The 22,185-nt window shown below is 35.1% G+C and overlaps 1 protein-coding gene across 10 annotated transcripts in view; it reads left to right on the top strand.

Moving 5' to 3' along the window:
- The window catches only part of SCN2A (sodium voltage-gated channel alpha subunit 2), a 124,867-nt gene that overhangs the window by 61,675 nt on the left and 41,007 nt on the right, over positions 1-22,185 (top strand). For 6 of the 10 annotated variants that reach the window (XM_045559372.1, XM_045559373.1, XM_045559371.1 and 3 more), the window contains 8 exons: positions 350-413; positions 1,962-2,103; positions 2,244-2,450; positions 3,825-4,112; positions 9,050-9,397; positions 14,933-15,065; positions 19,391-19,629; positions 21,095-21,268. In XM_045559372.1, the coding sequence (XP_045415328.1) occupies positions 350-413; positions 1,962-2,103; positions 2,244-2,450; positions 3,825-4,112; positions 9,050-9,397; positions 14,933-15,065; positions 19,391-19,629; positions 21,095-21,268 (1,595 nt within the window). Of the gene's footprint in view, positions 1-349; positions 414-1,961; positions 2,104-2,243; positions 2,451-3,824; positions 4,113-9,049; positions 9,437-14,932; positions 15,066-19,390; positions 19,630-21,094; positions 21,269-22,185 lie in introns of all 10 variants that reach the window. The other 4 variants (XM_045559378.1, XM_045559379.1, XM_045559375.1 and 1 more) reach the window with 3 other exon arrangements.

Raw genomic sequence — 22,185 nt, 5'->3', positions numbered from 1 at the left:
TCTCACTTTTTGTGCCGAGCCAGCAGCCTTATTTCGCAGCTCTTTCTTGAAGTATCCCAAGCAATTTGAGTTTATATTTGCAATAAATATTGACGTGAGAATGCTATAATAGTTGATTCTTCTGAAAAAATTTATTTTAAAAGATTTTCTAAACATTTATATGATCAAAAATTTTATATTTTTATATTTATTTGATATTAGGAAAATCTTTTCACTTAGCAATATATATCCTTATTTTATCTATTTCACTATCAATGGAAATATTTGTAAGCTTTGTTACATAAACACAATGGCTGGAATGTTTTATAGTCTTTTTAATGATTTTTTCTATTCCTTGTTCTTTAAATAGGTCACTTTTATTTTTTGGAAGGGCAAAATGATGCTCTGCTTTGTGGCAACAGCTCAGATGCAGGGTAAGTAATGCTTCCTGTGGGGTTTCAGTCCACACGGCTCCAACAGCCTCAGTAACCTGCCACCTCCCAACCAACTGGTCCATGCTCACTCCTCATTCAAAGCCCTCCATAAATTCCACTTCACACTGACTCTCAGAATAGCTGGGGTAAGTGTGGATTCTCACCTACCTCTCACACTCATATGCAGCAATTATTTTTCCATATTAGGTCACATCTAATCCTCCAAATTAGCTCAATGGAAAATAGAGAGAAAAGCAATGCATATACATAAGAAGATTAAGTTAATAGAATTCATAAGCACATACTTTCATAAGCGTGATACTTTATATATACTAGTGTGATCTCCATGGCTTAAAATGTGAGATCTCCAAAGATAATGTAAACATCTGAGGCATGGAGAGTGTATATGTTTAGCATATTTTAGCAAAGTGCTAAAGAGCATAGACTGGATAGTCTGCATCCATTCAAACTTTGACCTCACCGTATAATGTGACCTCTCCTTGCCCTAGTTTCCTTGTATGACTAATGTGTACAATAATAGTAGGGTTTCTGTGAGGATTAAGTGGATTAATGAATGTATAATTATTAGAGCATTCAATAAATGCTTTTAATTGTTATTATGGACATCATACAAATGTTTATTAGGAAACATCGTACAGGGAGCTAAAGCCAGGAAAATTTAGAGAAATAGTTATATTTCCCTAATTGTCATGGTTTTAGAATCATAAGCAAAAGTCTAATGCTCTTTCTATGGCAGATCATACTGTAGACACTAGTAACTAATACCTCTAGCAAAATTCCCGGTGATAACAGGCTTTGAATTTGACTCCTATGATTAATATTGTGCTACCTTTAACTCCAGATTCCATGATAAGTAAAACAGACTGATTGTAATTCCTTGTCAGTACTATACTAGATGTTTACATAAAATATCCTCTTGAATGTTTGCAAATTTGTGAAGCAGGTTCTGTTATTAGCCCTTTCTTACATACAAGACATTCAAAGATTAGCAAGCTAAGAAACTTGTCCAAGATCATTCAGCTCAGAAGTGTCAAGCATGATATTGAGGCCAGGTCTGCTTGACCTTTAAGGTCATACTAGGAAACCCTCACTACAGAGAGTCATTCCCTCCTTTCAGTGTGCCTCCCTGCATCCTTTCTTCACCTCTTTGCCCTGCCCCACACTCACACATATCAGCTTCAAGACATCGTCAATGAAAATCAACTTTTTCCCTATAGACTTATTTATCTCTTCAGGTCCACAAGTCCCATAACATACTAATCATGATATGATTGCTTTTATATGGAGACATGATAAATATAATAATGAAGATTCTGAATCACAGAGGAATCCACAAAATAGACTTAATAGATTCTGTTACTATATAAGTCAGTCCACATAGTGTTGGGTTAAGTGGTGGGTGAGGTGAGCAAAATCAGCTTTCTCTAGTGTTCATGTAAAATAGACATTGGCATCTATAAAAACAGGAAAACCAACTAGCAGACTTTCAGTTACTGACTCCCTCTCTTTTCTCTGACCTAAATACAGCCAGTGTCCTGAAGGATACATCTGTGTGAAGGCTGGTAGAAACCCCAACTATGGCTATACAAGCTTTGACACCTTTAGTTGGGCCTTTTTGTCCTTATTTCGTCTCATGACTCAAGACTTCTGGGAAAACCTCTATCAACTGGTGAGAACAGATTAAATGATTTTTCCAGAAAGCATGAAATACTGAGATCAAGAGAATTGCTATAGAATTCTTTATAACTTGGAGTGTGACCTTGTAACGTCCTATATAAAATTTATTAAAATATCTCTTCCATTTTGTAGACACTACGTGCTGCTGGGAAAACGTACATGATATTTTTTGTGCTGGTCATTTTCTTGGGCTCATTCTACCTGATAAATTTAATCTTGGCTGTGGTGGCCATGGCCTATGAGGAACAGAACCAGGCCACACTGGAAGAGGCTGAACAGAAGGAAGCTGAATTTCAGCAGATGCTTGAACAGTTAAAAAAGCAGCAGGAAGAAGCTCAGGTATAGTTAGCAAACTTAGAGCCCTTTTGTTTTGTTTATCTCAATTCTCTGATGGAAACGTTGAGGTCAGTGGCATGGTAGTTGACATTAGAATCATGTTATATGTGTTTGGTAGGTGTTTGGACCCTGTTTGGTTGTTAGAAGATTATTGTTTTGGTGATCATTGTCGATGCTAATGACATCAAAACATGGAGAATTATAATTGCTTTATTGACTTCTTTTTTTCTCCCTTGTGACTCCTTGAGAAAATTAACTATTAACACCCTCATTTACTTAAATTCACAAAGTAGGTAGACCTACATGCCCTCAATTGTAGTATTTTCCTAGAGGAAGAGGAATTCAGTTATAACTGCTTCTACATTACAGTCTTACTAGAAGTAAGAAAGGTAAGAAAACCAGAGTTGAACTAAGATTATTTCACAGAGTCTGGAAAGGCAAAGACCTCTTCGATATTTATTCTCCTCTATATGAAGTATATAAATGCAGGCTTCTGGGTTGCATAAAAAAGTTACTAGTGTGTAAATGTTCTAAAACACTAACATTCTCTGCCTCCTACCCTATAAATCCTTTAATTTGGAGTTGATGAGACTTCAAAATAAGGCAAGAACTGTATTTTCTTGATTTAATGGCATTAACTAATCCAATTGCCTATTTTTGTCGTTTTCTGGGGGGGGAGATGTTGAATGCAATTCCCTTTTGTAACTGAGTATTCTGAAATATGTAAAAAAAAAAGGTGAGACAAATAAAGTATATTGAGGTAAAAGCAATAACATTGAACACTGTATTTTTTCAAAAACTGTACTATTATAATTTAAAAATTCATACAGATGCCATGGTCTGGGATCTCCTAATATATAACTTTAGTATGTCTTTGTTGTGCATTTCTTAGTGAAATACTCAATTTAGATCAAAGAGAAAAAAGTACATTAAAATAAAATATTTGACTGAATTAAATTAATTCAGACTAGCACTAAAATTCATTGTCAAGTAGAAGTGTGATGGAAGGCAAATGCCTATCAGATTTAAATAGGAAAGCTTTAATTTTTGAATTCTTTTCTTCTTAAGATATTGTTCAAATCATAGAAAAAAGTGTTACGGTCTTTGAGTGTCTTGTTCATATTATTAGATAATTAGAAAGTGTAGTGTGTGGCCAGAGCTTGAAGGTTTTCCTCAGTCACATGTATTGTCTTCCATGTGTCTGTTGATTTTATTCTTTGACTGGTCTAATAATGATGTACTGTTTTCTCACATAGTTAACAGAGTGGAGAACCGTTTTTCAAGATTTTCTTCATGATAGTAAAGGTAAATTAAGCAAGAACATAGATAATTTTTGGAAGTTTATATGTGACTACCACTCACTTTGTGCCCTTCCAGGCAGCAGCTGCAGCAGCATCTGCTGAATCAAGAGACTTCAGTGGTGCTGGTGGAATAGGAGTTTTCTCAGAAAGTTCTTCGGTAGCATCAAAATTGAGCTCTAAGAGTGAAAAAGAGCTGAAAAACAGAAGAAAGAAAAAGAAACAGAAAGAACAGTCTGGAGAAGAAGAGAAGGATGACAGAGTCCGAAAATCTGAATCTGAAGACAGCATAAGAAGAAAAGGCTTCCGTTTTTCCTTAGAAGGAAGCAGGTTGACATATGAAAAGAGATTTTCATCTCCACACCAGGTAAAAATATTAGACTACATGAATTGTGTGTTCATAAGAATTATTTTTAAAGAATATGCCAGAATTTGATGGAGATAAAGCTGCCTTCCGCCTGCATGGCACGATGCTTTCAGAGTGGTCACGATCATCAAGTGCTTTGGCTATCTCTCCAGGATTTGTGGGTTTTACAACTTTTTGATATCCTAGAAAGGAAATTTTAGATCCCACTGGGCTTTGGAAGATTTGTGGTTTTGAGGTTTTCTTAAAGACTCAAGTATCTTGGGTAAATTTTCCCTGTGAGGAATTATCAGCAGATGCTTCCCATTGCTTCTTAGCTACTGTGCATGAATCCAGTGAACTGTGGGTTTTCTGAGTGGCAGATTCCCAGAAGTAGACCAGGGGCTCTTTCAGACCATCTGTGCGGTTGCTCCCATCCACGTGCAAATTTCACATGCATAGTACATTTTTCATGCTCTCATTTCCAAGGGGACTGGAGCAAATTTTTTCTAAAAATGTAGCCAAAATTCGTAAGTAAACATGCACTGAAGAAGATTTATGACACTAAATAAACAGTGGTGTTTAGTTGTACTTAATTATCTGTGTCTCATGTTAAACATGGGACTTGCATTCAAAGAATACCCTGATTATATACTGCAGACAAGGTTTACTGGATGTCTCTGGCTTATGTACCCACATAAGTTGAAACTTTAAGTTTAGGATCCTTAATTGTCTTTGAAATTACCAAGAGAATTCCCAGGAATACATAGTACCTCACAAGACAGTTTTACCAGGAGTGAAACCTTAATATCTATATAGTGACAATAACAACAACAATATTGATGGCAATGATAATGGCCAATATTTACCCATTGCATTGATACTTGCAACATAAATTCACTGAAGCCTTTCACTACAACCCTAGGTAGGTAATAATTTAATTATCATTTCTAATTTTTAGATGTGAAGAGCAGGGGAGGGCTCTATTTTTTTCCAAGTGCCTACTTTATGCTTGGCATTCTTTTTACACTATCATAATTAATGCTAACAACTCTGCTCAATAGTATTATTTTCACTATAGTTTTGGCTCAGTGAAGTTAAGTAATTACCCAATGTCATATAGTTATTCAGGGCTGAGATGGTATTCTTTATATATTCGGGTATGTCTGGCCTGTCACTGAAATCCTTGAACTTTCCATTTTATCAGTCTGCTTAGAAAGAATTCCTTTAAAAACTAATAAGAAAATTTACAATATGAGTTCATGTAAAACATACCATATCTAGGACTATACTTGCTCTTTGTACCTTGTATAGTATAGTCTCATATAACCTTATGTTTAGTATATGTAAATTTTTTGTAGGTCACCCTGATTCATTCCAAATCCAAATAACAGTATGAGATAGAATAAATTGAGGTTGAATTCAAATTTAAAATAGAATATGTTTTTAACTAAATATCGACATTCACTCATTCGCTCTCATATTATTGTCACAATCATGATTCCAATAGTAGAAACATTAATTAAAAATGTGAATTCTTAAAAATCAAAATCCTCTGTTTATAGCATTGGTCATCTTAAAAGGGAAGGAAGAAAGGGAAAAGAAAGGCAGGGAAAGAGGGAAGAGGAAAGGTAGGGTATTAGGGTATTTTTATCTACCTTTTTGCCTAGATTTTGGCCTAAATTTAAAACTTCATATCAACAAGTACCACAGAGATTGTCTTCAATTGCTTTATTTCAAATTCAACAGAACAAATTCTAGGTAAAATTGTGAAGTCTGAAAAAGTTAGGCTTTGTTCCTTCTTTTTCTGTAAATTTTGCTTACAGATATAATAACTTTTCCCAGTAGTCTCTTTTGCACACCTCTACATATCTTTATTTCCTAGCTAGTTAAGCATTATAAGTGATCATTGACTTGTAAGACATAGAATGTCTGGCTCAAATTGATATTTGTTTCCTAAGCAGTCTCTCTATAAACATAGAGTTAAAGACTTCTAGTTTTCCTGATAAAGAAATAGTCCAAAAAGTGGCTAAGAGGATGGAAAGGGAGAGATAAAGAGAAACAGGAAAAGGGAGGGAGAAAGAGAGAGGAAGGGAAGGAAGGGAGAGAGGGAAGGTTGAAAGGGAGGGGGAGAGAGAGAAACCCTGAAATCCCATTAACCCCAGTTTACAGCTCTGAAAGTATACTGCAAATGTCAAACCACATAGAGGTTAACCTGGATACAGTGATGGAGGGCCCATAGTTTTTGTTAGATTATTCAAGAGTCCAAGTCACCAAAATATTAAGAACTATTGCTTTGTGGTGACATGGTGAAAAGGAGACTGTGTTGGTAACCATTTGTGCATTCATGTTGGAAAAAAATATAAAAATATAATGTAAGCCTTTACTCCAAGATTATAATTGCCTCAGTAGAGTAGGTTGAAATATGAAATATTTCTTAGACTCCAATTTGACTTGTTAGTGTGGGACAGGGTAGAGAAAAAAGTCAAGAGTGCAATCTCTAATCAAGTTTCAAGACGACTGGATAACTTTTTGAAACTTCTGTGAGATAAAGTTGACCTTCTTAAGTTATTATTTTCCTCCTTATTTGTAATAAACCAGGATTTTTACCTTTTAGAGATTCATTTAATAGGGAGTATTTTTCTTACCGGCCGTCTTTTATTTGTGGCACAGTGTTTGATTACTATGCATTTATATAATTAATGTAAGCAATAGAAGTTGATGCTAACAGATGGGGCACAATCGTTTTTCATGTACCTGTCACATGGAAACGATGCTCTTGTATGGCTCAGTTCACCTTTGAACCTTGAGAAACATGTGCAATTTTATAACTTACTTCTTTCCAACCCTTCCATGGCTCTAGATGAATGGAGTACTTGTAAAGTATTAACTCTTACTAAAAATGATACATAAAAATAATTTCTACTTTATTTCTTATTGGCAAGCATTTCCTGTCTGCCTTTCTTTTTGTGCTGATGATAAGCAGTAGGTCACCGATCCTGTAAATCCTTAACTGTTATGTTCTCATAGCTAATTCAAATTTCTTGTGAAAAGAGAGAAAGGAGACATGAAAGGAGTTGGATAGTCTAGGAAAGACTTTAAAAAATAACTACTTCTGTGGAAAACAATAAAGGAAAAGAAGGAATCTTACTAATGAAGTTGATAATAGGATGAAAAACATAGGAACAGAAAAAGGAAAAATGACTTCTACTGGGAGAGCAGTAAGTCTTAGATGTGCTTCCTTCTGTAAATAATGGGTAGGATCACATAAGATAGTGTTTAACATCATAGACATTTTGTGGACATTATTGAGAAGAAATAATTCTTCAGCTGAAAACAAAATTAAAAGCGTATTTGCTGGTTAGAGATATAAAAACTATATAGGATGGGGGCTGGGCCCTGTGGCATACCCCTGTAATCCTAGCACTTTGGGAAGCTGAGACAGGAGGATTGCTTGAAGCCAGGAGTTTGAGACCAGCCCGAGCAACATAGTGAGACCCCTCCCTACAAAAAATTAAACAAAATGAAACAAAACCATATAGGTACAATATAATAATTTTAGTTGACTTTAAATCCTTTGGAGACAAAAAATAAAACTAATAATATTAAATGATGAAATATTAATATTCTTTCCATTAGTAATCATGGAAATCCAACTCAATCTAGCTTAAGCAAAAAATAAAGAATGTATTAGATCATGTAAATAATTTCTGTGAGTAGCTTTTGGCATGGATGAATCCATAAGCTCAAAACATGTTATCATGATCGAGTCTTTCTCCATATCTCAAGTCCAGATTCCTTCCATATGGTGGCAAGATGCCCACTGCTGCCCCAAACTTATATCTAATAGATTCAGAAGCCCCAACTGCAAAAGCACTTGTCCAAAAGTTGTAAAAGAAAGGGGTAGCTCTTGATGATCACACAAGATACTATGCCCATCTTTAAATTATTCTCTATGGCTAGAGGCTTGGAATACACTGATTGTCTAGGCCTGGGACATTGTCCCACTGCTAGATCGTGGAATTGGCTTGAGTATCTCCCAAATAACCTCTCCTGAGAGTTGAGGAGCATTTCTCAAGAAAAAAAACCAGAATACTGTCAACAGAAAAAGAAATGGATATTGGACATGCAAAAACAAGTATTCATTAGCGTAGAGTGAAGTTAGAAAAGTAGACTAGTAACACAGAAAGTGATTTAGTCTTCTCAATGCTGCTATGGCTAAGAAGCAAGGTAAACCGCATGATGTTAGTGACAAGGTCACCATTTAGAAAGTTGTAAATGATGGTGATCAGATTCTTAATGAAAACCAGGTTTTTGTAAATACAGCGCTCTTCAGATTTCTTTGATACAAAAGGGTGAAAATAGAGAAATAAATCATACAGTTATTGCAGCTTGATTTGTTTAATTTATGCCAGAAGCCTATTATAAAATATGCAAAGGGAAGGGGAGAAGCTGCTCTTTGTACTATAATTAAACAGACCCCACTAGCAAGATTAATTTTATTTTCCTCTGTGGTAAGTCTTCATCGGGGCAGGGGCACTAGTGTGAGCTCTTACTGGCTATACTTTTGGCTTCAGAGGGTATAATTATAGGTGTGTGTTTAATTGTTTTCCATTGGATTGTTAAGTGAAATTAGCTTCTAGAGGGTCTAGCAAAAATTTCAGTTCTGGGTGCCAGTAATAGGACAAAACAATGTACAATGTTAAGGCATGGGTAGAGTAGAAGAAAATAAGAGAGCAGAACATGAAAAATGAAAGAAGGGAGAAAAAAGAAAAGCAAAACAAAAGAGGTAAACCAAAATGCCACCAGTGGTTGCCACAGGAGCCCTTGGTTCCACTCGATCAAAGACTTATCCTTAACCAAGTCAATAGCTATGAAACTGTGGGTCAAGTCATGTCTCCCAGGATGCCATCTATTAATTCTGTTCATCTGATTTTTGTTTCTTTTCTTCCTATTCACAGTCTTTATTAAGCATCCGTGGCTCCCTTTTCTCTCCAAGACGCAACAGTAGGGCAAGCCTTTTCAGTTTCAGAGGTCGAACAAAGGATATTGGCTCCGAGAATGACTTTGCTGACGATGAACACAGCACCTTCGAGGACAATGACAGCAGAAGAGACTCCCTGTTTGTGCCGCACAGGCATGGAGAACGGCGCCACAGCAATGTCAGCCAGGCCAGCCGTGCCTCCAGGGTGCTTCCTATTCTGCCCATGAATGGGAAGATGCACAGCGCCGTGGACTGCAATGGCGTGGTGTCCCTGGTCGGAGGCCCTTCTGCGCTCACCTCTCCTGCTGGGCAGCTCCTGCCAGAGGTGAGGCCAATGAAAACTGCAGCTGATGGAAAGAGAGCTGTGGCTGGTGCAAGGAGGAGTGTTGTTTTTCCGTTTCCACGTCTAAGAATTTTGCTGAGTTTGTAGTTCAAAGACCAGAAATTTGTTCAATAGAGCTGTTAACTTTTTTTTTTTTATTTCAAAGTATTATGAGGCTATAAGCATTTTTGGTTATATAGATCACTTTTATAATGCTTGAGTCATGGTTACAAGGGTGCCCATCACCTAGATAATGTTGATTGCACCCATTAGATAAGTTTACGCCCATCTCCTCCTCCCCCCTGCTTGATTTCCATTGAATTTTATTTCCCTCTGTGCACACACGTGCTCATCTGTTAGTTCCAATTTAATAGTGAGTACATATGGTGTTTATTTTTCCATTCATCGGATACTTCACTTAGGATAATGGTCTCCAGTTCCATCCAAATTGTTGGAAAAGGCATTAAGTCACCTTTCTTCATGGCTGAGTAGTATTCCATGGTATATATATAACACATTTTGTTAAGCCACTCATAAATTGATGGGCACTTGGGTGTATTCCACATCTTTGCAATTGTGAATTGTGCTGCAGTAAACATTTGAGTGCAGGTGTCTTTCTGATAAAATAACTCCTTTTCCTTTGGATAAATACCCAGTAGTGGGACTGCTGGATCAAATGGTTGGTCTACTTTTAGTTCTTTGAGGAATCTCCATACCGTTTTCCATAGAGGTTGTACTAATTTTCAGTCCCACCAACAGTGTAGAAACATTCCTTATTCTCTGCATCCATGAGATCAGTATTTTTGGACTTTTTAACAAAAGCCATTCTAACAGGAGTAAGATGATATCTCATTGTAGTCTTAATTTGCATCTCCCTGATGATTAGTGACATTGAGCACTTTTTTCACATGTTTATCGGCTATTTGTCTATCTATCTTCTTTTGAAAAGTTTCTGTTCACATCTTTTGCCCACTTTTTGATTGGGTTCTTTGATTTTTTTCTTGCTGATTTGCTTGAGTTCTTTGTAGATTTTAGTTATTAGCCTTTTATCGGATATGTAGCATGTGAATATTTTCTCCTATTCTGTCGGTTGTCTGTTTGCTCTGCTGATTATTTTCTTGGCTGTGCAGTTTTTTAATTTAATCAAGTCCCATTTATTTATTTATTTTTGTCGTTACTGTAATTGGCACTGTGTTCTTAGTTATAAATTATTTGGCTAGGCTGGTATCTGGAAGAGTTTTTCCAACATTTTATTCTAGTATTCTTAGATTTTCATGCCTTACATTTAGGTCTTTTACCCATCTTGAATTAATTTTTGTGAGTGGTGAGAGATATGGATCCTGTTTAATTCTTCTGCATGTGGCTCTCCAATTTTCCTAGCACCATTTATTGAATAGGGCTTCTTTTCCCCAGTGTATATTATTGTCTGCTTTGTCAAAGATCAGTTGGTTGTATGTGGATGGTTTTATATATGGGTTTTCTGTTCTGTTCCTTTGGTCTATGTGTCTATTTTTGTGTTATACCATGCTGTTTTGGTTACTGTTGCCTTGTAGTATAGTTTGAAATCTGGTAATGTGAAGCCTTCAGGTTTGTTTCTTTTGCTTAAGATTGCTTTGGCTATTCTGGTCCTTTTCTGATTCCAAACTGAGGATGGAATTATTTTTTTCTATATCTGTGAAATATGACATTAGAATTTAGATGGGAATTGCATTGAATCTGTAAATCACTTTGGACAGTATGAACATTTTAACAATGTTGGTTCTACTGATCCATGAGCATGATATTTCCATTTGCTTGTATCATCTGCAATTTCTTTCCTCAGTGTTTTTTACTTCTCTTTGTAGAGATCTTTCACCTGCTGGGTCAAGTATATTCCTAGGTATTTTATTTTCTTTGTAGCTATTGTGAATGGTATTGAGTCTTTGATTTGACTCTCACCTTGACTATTATTGTATAGTTATGCTACTGATTTGTGTACATTGATGTACCCTGAGACTTTGCTGAATTTATTTATCAATTCCAGGAGTCTCTTGTTGGATTCTATTAACTTATCTTGTCAAATTGTTCTATTCAGACTTTTCTACAAGTTAATTGAAAACCTAGATTGGCTCTCAGAATATAATTTGAAGTATTCCTTCATTGTTATTACTATAGCATGAAACTTGCCAAAAAGCAAAATAAACAATTTCTCAAGCATAATGCTTAATTAACATAATTAAATGCAAGAAAATTAATGTTCACAAATTAAAAATATTCATCTTAGGGATTTTGTTATCATTCATTTAAAAGAAGAATTAAATATTTCTGCTTGCAGAAGATACTATTACTAAATATATCTAAATCCTATAGTGACCATTGTCTCTCTTTGCAGGTGTGTTTTGTAACATTTTCAGCATCCTCGCAAATGACCCTAACCATTGTAAATTTGTATAGTAAATAATCTACTCTAAAAGTATCTGGTACAGATAAATATGTTGTAATTTTTAGAGCAGATTTTACCTTTTATATTACTGTCATGAATTTTTTTTGTAAACAAAGTAGCCCCAAATCAATCATATTGAAAAGGATTTCAACTATATACTAGATACTTACAGGAATATATTATTGACATTTATCTCATAAAACATTAGATTATTTTAACATTGGTATTAAATAAAATTTCATTTGCTAGTATAAAAATATTCCAGCAATGTCATTTGATTATATTTTATAGTTTTCTGAATTATATTAACATCTCCTTTGTATGATTTTCTTTTTACATAACTCTATTTTTTATAGTTGGCCAACTATAAAGCCACATTAAAATGATATGAAATTAGTTTTCAGTCACCTAATAGAGGAGCTTCTTACCTTGGATTATAAAAATAGCCGTTGATCTTCACTTTTTTGTATTGCGTCTCCCCACCCCTTTCTCCCAGACACATGTCCAAGTATCCTGGGGTCAGAGTAGAATTGTTTAGTGAAGGAACCAGGAAGAATGAAAAGGGAATGTCAACTTTTCTTAAAAAATGATCATAGGTAACTGTGTGCCAGACACTGTCCAGAACACTTCACATGTTAATTCATGTAACCCTCACAACAATCCTTTATGATAGTTTCTAATACTATCCACATTTTACAGAGGAGGAAACTGAGGTTTGTGCACGGTGAAGCTAAGATTTGACCCTGGGTATGATGGCTACTGAATCTACATTCTATCCATATTGAAATATTGCCTCTCATTGAATTATTTTTAACTTTCTTAAATGGAAAAGAAGAGACGGTTAAGGGAGCAAACCCTTATTTAACCAGTATTTCTCAAAATATACTTGACTCTCAGATGGCTTACATCAGAATCTCCTGGGATGTCTCTTAAAACTGGAGATTCCTGGGCCTACCGTGACTACTCAGAGTGAACCCCTGAGGGAATTTTCTTTCTTAGCAAGTATCCCACGTGATTCTTACACACAGTAAAGTACGTCCATCACTGATATTGATATATTAACATGTTACTTAGGCAAACAATAGCAAATTCACAATTATTTTGCATAAATACAGAGAGAATATCAGTCTGTCAGAAACTATTTGGCATTTATCAGTAGTTATCTTAAATTTCCTGTCCTATTAGGGAGGACGGGGTAAATCTCTGAAGGCAAAGTTGAGACCAGTTTGAAGCAGAGCCTAGTGTGATCCCTGTATTTCCTGCTTCCTTGGTCTCTGTGCTTCACTCTTATGACAGGACACCACACTGTTGCAAGGATGAGCTGAAGGTGCAGACAGAAAGTTAGGCTGTTGGAGACTGCAGAGGGGCAGTGAGAACAGAAAATACACAACTGTGGGCAAATGACACCTCCGAAGCACACAATTTCCTGTACTTCACACATAAATTCAATTGAGGCCATTTAACTTAAGAAAGAATTCCCTCAGTAATATCATTAGCAATTTGGGAATCTATCATTAAAAGTTAGACAGATCTAGAGTTGTACATAACGGTTCTGTGTACAGCAGAGGGGACTAGGTGACCTTTACATGATCCTATTTTTTTCTTAGAACTTTGGCTCTTTCTGACAAGGTAAAATATTTTAAATTCTGAGAGGCACACTTTTGACTTAAAGAGTTTTATTTTCAGAGATAGACTATTTCTTTTCTTATTAATTTTACTTCTCTTTTACCTTAAAATTAATTTTAGAGTGACCTATATGGATGTTTATCACTGTTAGTGACAATCATATCAATTGAGTGGAAACTTTGGTTTGGAATATGTATGCATTAATAGTATTCAGGTTAAATGAGAAAATGTTAATGGTCCCCACCACAATGAGATCGAAATAGAGGCACAGCACTCATATTGCCCTGTAGGGCAATAGGAAAAATCCTTAGAGAACTAAAAATGACTTCTTATTTATCGTTAGACCTGCATTTGAAATGCTTTAGTTTTATCCTTTTTTCCTGTGATAATTAACTTCATTGTTTGATCTCCTGAAGTAGAAATAAATTTCTGCCTATGTTGAAGTCCTGGTGAGTTTATTTTAAAGTAGGAGAGTACCAAATCATTGTATCATTGCTAAGAATCCAAGTCCCCCAAATTAGTGTTATCTCCTTAGAGTTTCAATGTCAGTTGTGGATCATTTTGTGGATAAAGTTGTTTTGTAAGTATAAAACAAAATTATATATTAGTTCTAAATTTCAGTTTTATTATTAGGGATGATGGGAAATGTTATCTGTCTCTAACGAACAAAAGCATTTTACAACTGAAATTCACATTTTAGGGGAACTATTACTGATGCCTATTAAGGAAATTTTAAATGATTTTTATATTTTAAACCACATAAATATATGTCTTTAAAGATCTAATGACTACACTTGAGAGTAAATCAAGAAACAGTATGTTTCATTCTGAAGTCCTAGGTAGGATTGGTTGAAATGCTAAAAGATTATCTATCCAGTAGTAGACATGGTCCCTCTATCCCAAAGCTCCAGGATGGAGAAATAGAAAAGCCCATCTTGGCAAACCCAGGCATCTCCAAAACTGAGAATCTGATGGACTTTTAAAACTCCCCACAAATGATAAGTCCAGCAATAACTTCTTTTTTTTTTTCTTTCGTTCTTTTTTTTTTTTTTTAAGAGACAGGGTCTTGCTCTGTTGCCCAGGCTGGAGTACAGTGGCCTTGTCATAGCTCACTGTAACCTCAAACTCCTGGGCTCGAGTGACTCTCCTACCTCAGCCTCTCTGCCCAGTTGCTGGGACTACAGCCACACACCACCACGCCTGACTAATTTTTTAAAATTATTTTTTGTAAAGACAGGGTCTCATTATGTTTCCCAGCCTAGTCTTGAGTTCCTGGTCTCAATCAATCATCCTGCCTTGGCCTCCCAAAGTGCCAGGATTACGGGCACGAACTCTACCACTCCCAGCCTAGTTCTAGCAATATCCTAATGAGCCATTTACATCCGAGAAAGCATGCTGCATATCTAGTTAAGTAACACCTGTTATAGGAATGCTTTGGGTTTTGCTGCCCTCAAGAATACTGGTTATCTCATCTGAAATTTTATTTTTAGGGCACCACTACTGAAACAGAAATAAGAAAGAGACGGTCCAGTTCTTATCATGTTTCCATGGATTTGTTGGAAGATCCTACGTCAAGGCAAAGAGCAATGAGTATGGCCAGTATTTTGACCAACACTATGGAAGGTATGTCAAAAGTCTTGCACCACAGCTACTTGGTGGTGCTTTAGTAATGATGAAAAAAAAAAAAACTATGATAAATTCTAAGAAAATACTTCCTGACTTGATACTATATCATCATTATGTATTTTCCTAAGTAAAAGTAAAATCCATGTACAGTATATGAATTCTGCTATCTCTCATAGATTTTTACATTTAGCCTTCAGGAAGCTGCTGCAAATTTAAGGTATATTTGGGATACTTTCATAGGTTAAATTCTAAACTGTTGAAACTTGGTGTGTGCTTACATTTAAAAGAATGTAATGATAAATGCTTATCATGATGACAATGCTAATAAGTTTAGATTGTATTAACTGCTTGAGACACAGGTTATAAAATCCCAGAATTTAACCAGAAATATAAATGAAAAATGTGAGTTAGGGTATGATATGATATTAACCTCATTGAAGCAAAATGTTTAAAATTTTGTAGTCCTAACTTTTGCGTTTCTCTGACCAGATTATAACAATATATCAGATTTCTCTTTAGTTGCAGCTCATATCTGAGTAGTTAACATAATGTTTGGAAGTCTGGATCTCATGATGCCAAAATAAAGACTTCAGGGGCAGCTTAATCTGTGATCAATTTCTAGCTTTGCCACATGTTAAATGTGTTAATTTGTGACTTTGAATTTATTTCCTCACCAGTAAAATATGGATAATGATGTTTAGGCATAAGGTTTTTGTAAGGATTAAATAAAGCATCATAGAAAAAGCAGGAGACAGTTAATAAATATTATCATTTTTAGTTGTCCTATTGTTGTTATTTGTGTTCACTCACATGTTTTTTTCCTTTCCATACTGTAAGGGATTCAAACATGAACTAGCAACTTCAACTACTTGGAAAAAACTTTCATGTAACATGTATTCTATTCCTTCCCTTGAGCTCATATTCTGTCCCCTCCCTATGTCTTTACAACCAACTTCCACCCAGATGTGTGAGTGTGTGTGTGTGTGTGTGTGTGTGTGTGAGAGAGAGCACGTGTGTGTAGATGTGTCAAAGGAGGAGAAATGAAAGTGAGAGAGAGGCCGTTCATGTCTTTCTTGTAATTATAGTTTCTCTTGAGATTGGGTAGATACCAGGAATAATTCTTTTCCAGTCTGAATGCAAAGATCCCATGATATTAATACCAACACCAAAAGTCTAAAAGTCACATCCAGAAAAAACTCACAGTATAGATGACCATATATATCACAGACAAAAGTCAGTATTACAAAACCCAATCTTCATAATGTCCTAATGCAGTATCAGAAATCTTTTCACTGATCTCAATGGAATATTAAACTCTAGTACGTTCTTCCCTAACCTCGCCTGCGTTAGCTTGCACTCCCTTTCCCCCCCGGCTGCCAGTAGCTTGCTCCTCCCTGTCCCTCCAGGTAAATCTTTTGAAGATTCTCTGGTCTTCCGCTCCTTGCCATAGCAAAACCACTGAGAGGAAGCTGCCAGTGGTTCTGCTACCGATGTCAGCAGCATGTCTGCTCCCTAAAGCAGGAAGTAGAGAAGGAGACAGGGTAAGTCTAAATCAACAGTCATACTTTGCACTTCTGATAGCATTAAGTTTCAGCTAACATAAGAAATTACTTTAAAAAAAAAAATCAAACTGCCACAAGATTGGGCTTGTCCACTAATTAAGACCTGGAGTTCAAAATGAATGTACCCACATCTCCCTCAGTAGAAATACATCTGTTTCATGGAGTTGCTTAGGATGACAAGGATGTATGTCCTAGACAGAAATATAATTTAGAAAGCAGCAGATGGAGAATGTTTTGGTTTTAATAGCTACAGAGCTTTGGACTTTGTATTTTTGTGAGGGACAATAGCTAAGTTTTCATTCTATTTTTCATCAGTTATGTAATGAAAAGGTGACTTTTCTTTATTTAATTATATCTAGACACTTTAAAGGTGACATTGGTAGAGGGTGGTTGTTAGCAATATTAGCACATTACATGCATACTCCAGCTGACTTTAACATAGTCTTTTTTGTTCCTCACGATGGTGGAAAAGTTTCTTGCTTGACATAATCCGTTTATCTGGGGATCCTTTCTTCAAAGTCTGACTGTTATTTAGTTCTCCTTCCTTTTTTTATGAATCACGTTTGTTGATCCTGTTGGCAATTTTTGTTTTCTTTCTTTTTAACTACAGCCAAGTCTCCATTGTCCAGGGTACTGAATAGCGTCATGCTTAGTGAAGCAATAGTGGATGAGCAAAAATGAATTGTTTGCTTTTCAATTTTTTCTTTAAATGCAAAACCATTTAGAAATGTTTCCAGGCCACACCTTTGTGAAGGATGGTGGGAGGGTGAGTTAGAAGGACCTGAGTAATCAAGATGAGCCAGCAAACGAGACACACTTAGCTGGAAATGATTTTCAGTGTGGAAAATCCACACAGGAACAATGGAGAGGTGGCTGTGGTTCTCTCCTGCGTGCTTTGCTTTGTTTTAGAGTGTGAGATTCTCTTTTTTGGAATGAATAATTGAATGATTTTATTTTGGAACTTAAACACATTTGCTCTGATTTTTCCTAGTGTCAAGACGGGCAACACCTGCTGCATTTCCTCTTTTGAACTTTTCTCTGATTTATTTTTTTGTACACAATTCCTTTATCTACTAAATGACAACTAGCATTAAAAGAAAAAAGTATTCTGACTGTACAGGCAAAGTGAAATATTGTAGTTTCTCTTTTGTTATTTACTGTAAATATTAATAATAATATCTCCTTTTTATCTTCAGTTTAAAAATGAGGCTGTTTGGGAGTTTAAAAGTATCTACAAAATAACTAGTGTACTATAATTATATTTTTCTCTCTGATTTACAACTCAAATATTCTTTCTTGTTTACAAAATTACACTTAAGAGAACATAAATGGTGCACTTGAAAAATTTCCATGTCCAAAGAGACAATTGAAGAATCTACCTTTAATGAAATTTAGTTTAAGAAAATAAGCCATAGATTAATTTACTTTAGGGAAGTGTTAGAGTTTGTATTATTAATTAGTGGCAAATGTTGATCAGTAGAACAAAAAACTATTACCTGTGGTCATGGTTGTCCATTTCATATGCTGATTCCTCCCTTACAAGGTTTAGTTCATAGCAAACTGTGCCAGGTGTGGAGGCATGTTCCAATTGCCACAATGGTATTAACAGTGACTGACTAGAGTCAACTACGCCATGGATAAAAAAAGAAGAACTCTTCCCTCTATTTCAGTTCTAAGAAGTGGTGGTTCTATATTTAGCAGAGTAGGTAATAAGGTGTTCAGCAGTGATATTGGTACAAAACAACAAATTCGGCATCTTTTCCCCCTTCATGAGTTAATTGAGAGATCATCTTGCCAAAGGAAAATGGTAAAGAATTTTCCATTTTCTAATTACTCCAACTTGTTTGCTAGTATTTACCAATTTCAGTATTTGGGGTATTACCTTAAAGATTTGTGCATTTCTGTCTTCTCTCTCCTATTGTTTAGTTGACATTCTTCTTGAAATCACTGTACTTTTTTCTTAAATAAATGTATTTTAATATGAAATTTCACATCTGAGGTTTGGTATGATAGTTATAGATTTTAGAACATTAAAATCAACACATACCATTAAACTTTATGAATTCTATGTATTTTCCTCGTAAAATCCTATTGTATTTTATAAGTAGTACATGAGTGCCCCTTTGTGAAATGTTGGTTTATGCTAACATGAGAACCCCAGTTTCTTAGGCTGGGGTATTTCCTCTTTTGTGTCTTCTAGTTAAATTGACATGGAACTTTGTTGAGTTTAATATGCAAACCTATAATCTAATGGAACTTAATTTGAGACTTTTTAACTGAGACTGGTGATACCAACAAATTATCCCATTAGAAGAGCCCCCCCAAAACATATCTAATCCAAGAAAGTGAGATTCAGCATGACTAATTAAGGATTTTAGAACATCTCCTCAGAAATTTTTGATAAAATATATGTCTTTTGCCGTACCTGGAACACAGATGAGCTTTAAGTGTACTTGATGCAAGTCTTACCCATCAGTTTCTGGTGGCCTTGAAGATAATTACCAGACAGTTTAATATTACAGATAGAATCTTGGAAACTATGTTCGACTAAAATACATTTGGTAAGCCTACTAGCCTCTCTGCACCTATCTTTTCTATGATAGCAAGCCCATTGCAAGTTTTTGCTGCTCCACCATCAAATTAACCCATAATGCCTTTTAACAACTTTGGATTTTTGAGGAAATTAATTTTAATTTAGATGAAAGAGTATTTAATAGAAAGTAAGCAGTTTTCATGAGAATTCTAACTTTTTTCTTTCAGAACTTGAAGAATCCAGACAGAAATGCCCACCCTGCTGGTATAAATTTGCTAACATGTGTTTGATTTGGGACTGTTGTAAACCATGGTTAAAGGTGAAACACCTTGTCAACCTGGTTGTGATGGACCCCTTTGTGGACCTGGCCATCACCATCTGCATTGTCTTAAATACCCTCTTCATGGCCATGGAGCACTATCCCATGACGGAGCAGTTCAGCAATGTGCTGTCTGTCGGGAACCTGGTAAGGCTCATTGAGGGCTTCTCTTCCCATTCAAAGAGTTCATGATTACCTTAATGAATTTCACGTATCACTTGCAAATTAAATACAGTTAATTGGCTGTGTACACCTAGACAGCAAAAGTTTAGCATCCTTTTATAATAACAAAAATATATTGCTACCATTAAACATAGTACAGAAGATTCAAGGATTTTATGTAAAATTTGATTCAGAGTTGAATCTAAATTGCTTATTCATTAGGAAGATGATTATAAATTATGGAGAATATTGGTCTATGATAACAAAATCCTAATGTATTTCTCAGGTATGTAGAATAGATTTTTTTTTTTTTTTTTGAGACAGAGTCTCACTCTGTTGCCTGGGCTAGAGTGCTCAGTATTCTATAGACAGTGAAACTATCCATCAAAAGCTAGTGTGAAATAAAGAACTTTAAGATAAACAAAAACCTAGAGAAGTTGTTATCACCAGAACTATGAGAAATGCTAAGGGAAGTTCTTTAGGCTGAATGGAAAAAAATATCAGATGGAAATTTGGGTTGGGAATGGTGGTCACTAGAAATGAATAAATGTGGGTAAATATAAAACACTCTCTTTTTTCGTTAGTTTCTTTAAAAGACCCCTGATTGTTTAAAGCAAGTGTTTACAACATACGTAAGTGTAAAATATATGAAAATATGAGAACATTTTATATAAAGTGGCACAATATTGAATTCTATGTAGAAATTATAGGACTGTGTTTCTCGTGAACATAGAAGCAAAAAATCATTAGCAAATATTATTAATAAAATCCAGCAATAGACAGAAAGGTACTAAATATATCTTGAAGAAGCAGGGTTTATCCCAGAAAAGCAAGATTCATATAACCTTTGAAAAGTGATCAATTAATTTACCATATTGCCTGTAAAGGAATAAAGGAGAGAAAAGCATATAATATCATCTCTATAGTTGCAGAAAAAGCATTTGACAAAAATCAACAGTGATTCATGATAAAAACTCTAAGCTAGGAATAGAAAGTAACTTTCTCCTATTGATTAAGGACATCTAAGAAAAATCTACAGCTAATATTTTACTTATCAGTGAAATATTAAAATATTGAATGATTTACCCCTAAAGCAATTGAATATTTGCCCCTAAAAATAGACAAAGATGTTCATTTTTATTGTTTCTATTCAGTCTTGCACTGGAAGTTTTATCAAGTGTAATAGAGATAAAAGACAAAAATAAAATGCATGAATATTGAGATGTGATAAAAATGTTTATTTTATCAACATGATCATATTTGTAGAAAATCCTAGCAAATCTGCAAAACAATTATTAGAACTAAACAATTAATTTATATATTTCGTTTATCATAATATCTTTAAAATTCAAAATTTAATTTTCAGTTTTTAGGAGTAAATTAAGTTGCTGAACAATTATTCCTGTTTCAAAAGTACTCACTTGTGTAATAAACTCCATTTCTCATTTAGGTTTTCACTGGGATCTTCACAGCAGAAATGTTTCTCAAGATCATTGCCATGGATCCATATTATTATTTTCAAGAAGGCTGGAATATTTTTGATGGTTTTATTGTGAGCCTCAGTTTAATGGAACTTGGTTTGGCAAATGTGGAAGGATTGTCAGTTCTCCGATCATTCCGGCTGGTAAATTAACTAGGAGTGTCCATAATATTTATTTTTATAATTAATTAATCATCATTCTTATCTAGTAATAATTATAAGATTTCTCATAATTATAATATTATTGGAGTACATTTCTAAAACAAACTGAATTGCCCTACCATCAGATGGTAGAAATGCATTGAAATGAACAGTCAACATTTCTCTCCTTAGTAATTGAATGACAGGAATAAAGGAGAGGGTAAAACAAGGAATCACAGATAACTCAAATCACAATTAAATAACAACACAGTCAACTCGCAGTTATCTGGGGTTTGGAAAACCATGTATGGTGGCTACCTTAGCACCTAGGATGGACTCCCCTTTCTGTTGGGGACTCAGGAATCATAGAACTGCTCACTGCCCACCCTGCCCCCATAGAAGTCAAGACTTGGAACAGGGGACAAGATAAGCAGACAGAACTTCCCATGGCTCTCTTTCAGCCAGATCAGAAAGTCATCAGATCCACTCTTTGAGAGAGCTGCTTGTATTATATTTTGTTAATTTTAAAGAAAATGTCTTTCATTTGATCTTTATATTTCATAAGCTTTTAGATTTTAAAATTAAGAGACAAAATATCACTTGACACATTTCCACTGGAAGTTTAGTATGTTTTATTGTGCTGTTACTTTGAGTTGACGCTAACGTTTTATGATTTATTTTCAAATAGCAGAGGTCATACATATTAATAGTTACCAAAGACAGACAGGTTCCTATATGTGATACATCTTAATGGTGATTAGTCTGAAGACTATTTAGGATTTCCTTTGCCACTTGCAAAAGTCAAATTTTAGTTGAGATCCTTAGAATTATAGTTTCTTTCCCTAGTCTTCAAGGATAATTATGGATCTAATTTGAAGCTAGAAGGGTGCAAAAAAAGAAACACAAAATTTAGAAATGAT

The sequence above is a fragment of the Lemur catta genome, chromosome 8 (genome assembly GCF_020740605.2).
Source record: "Lemur catta isolate mLemCat1 chromosome 8, mLemCat1.pri, whole genome shotgun sequence".
Taxonomy (NCBI): Eukaryota; Metazoa; Chordata; class Mammalia; order Primates; family Lemuridae; genus Lemur; species Lemur catta.
The sequence above is the reverse complement of the archived record's forward strand: the minus strand, read 5'-3'. Positions and strand labels throughout refer to the sequence as shown.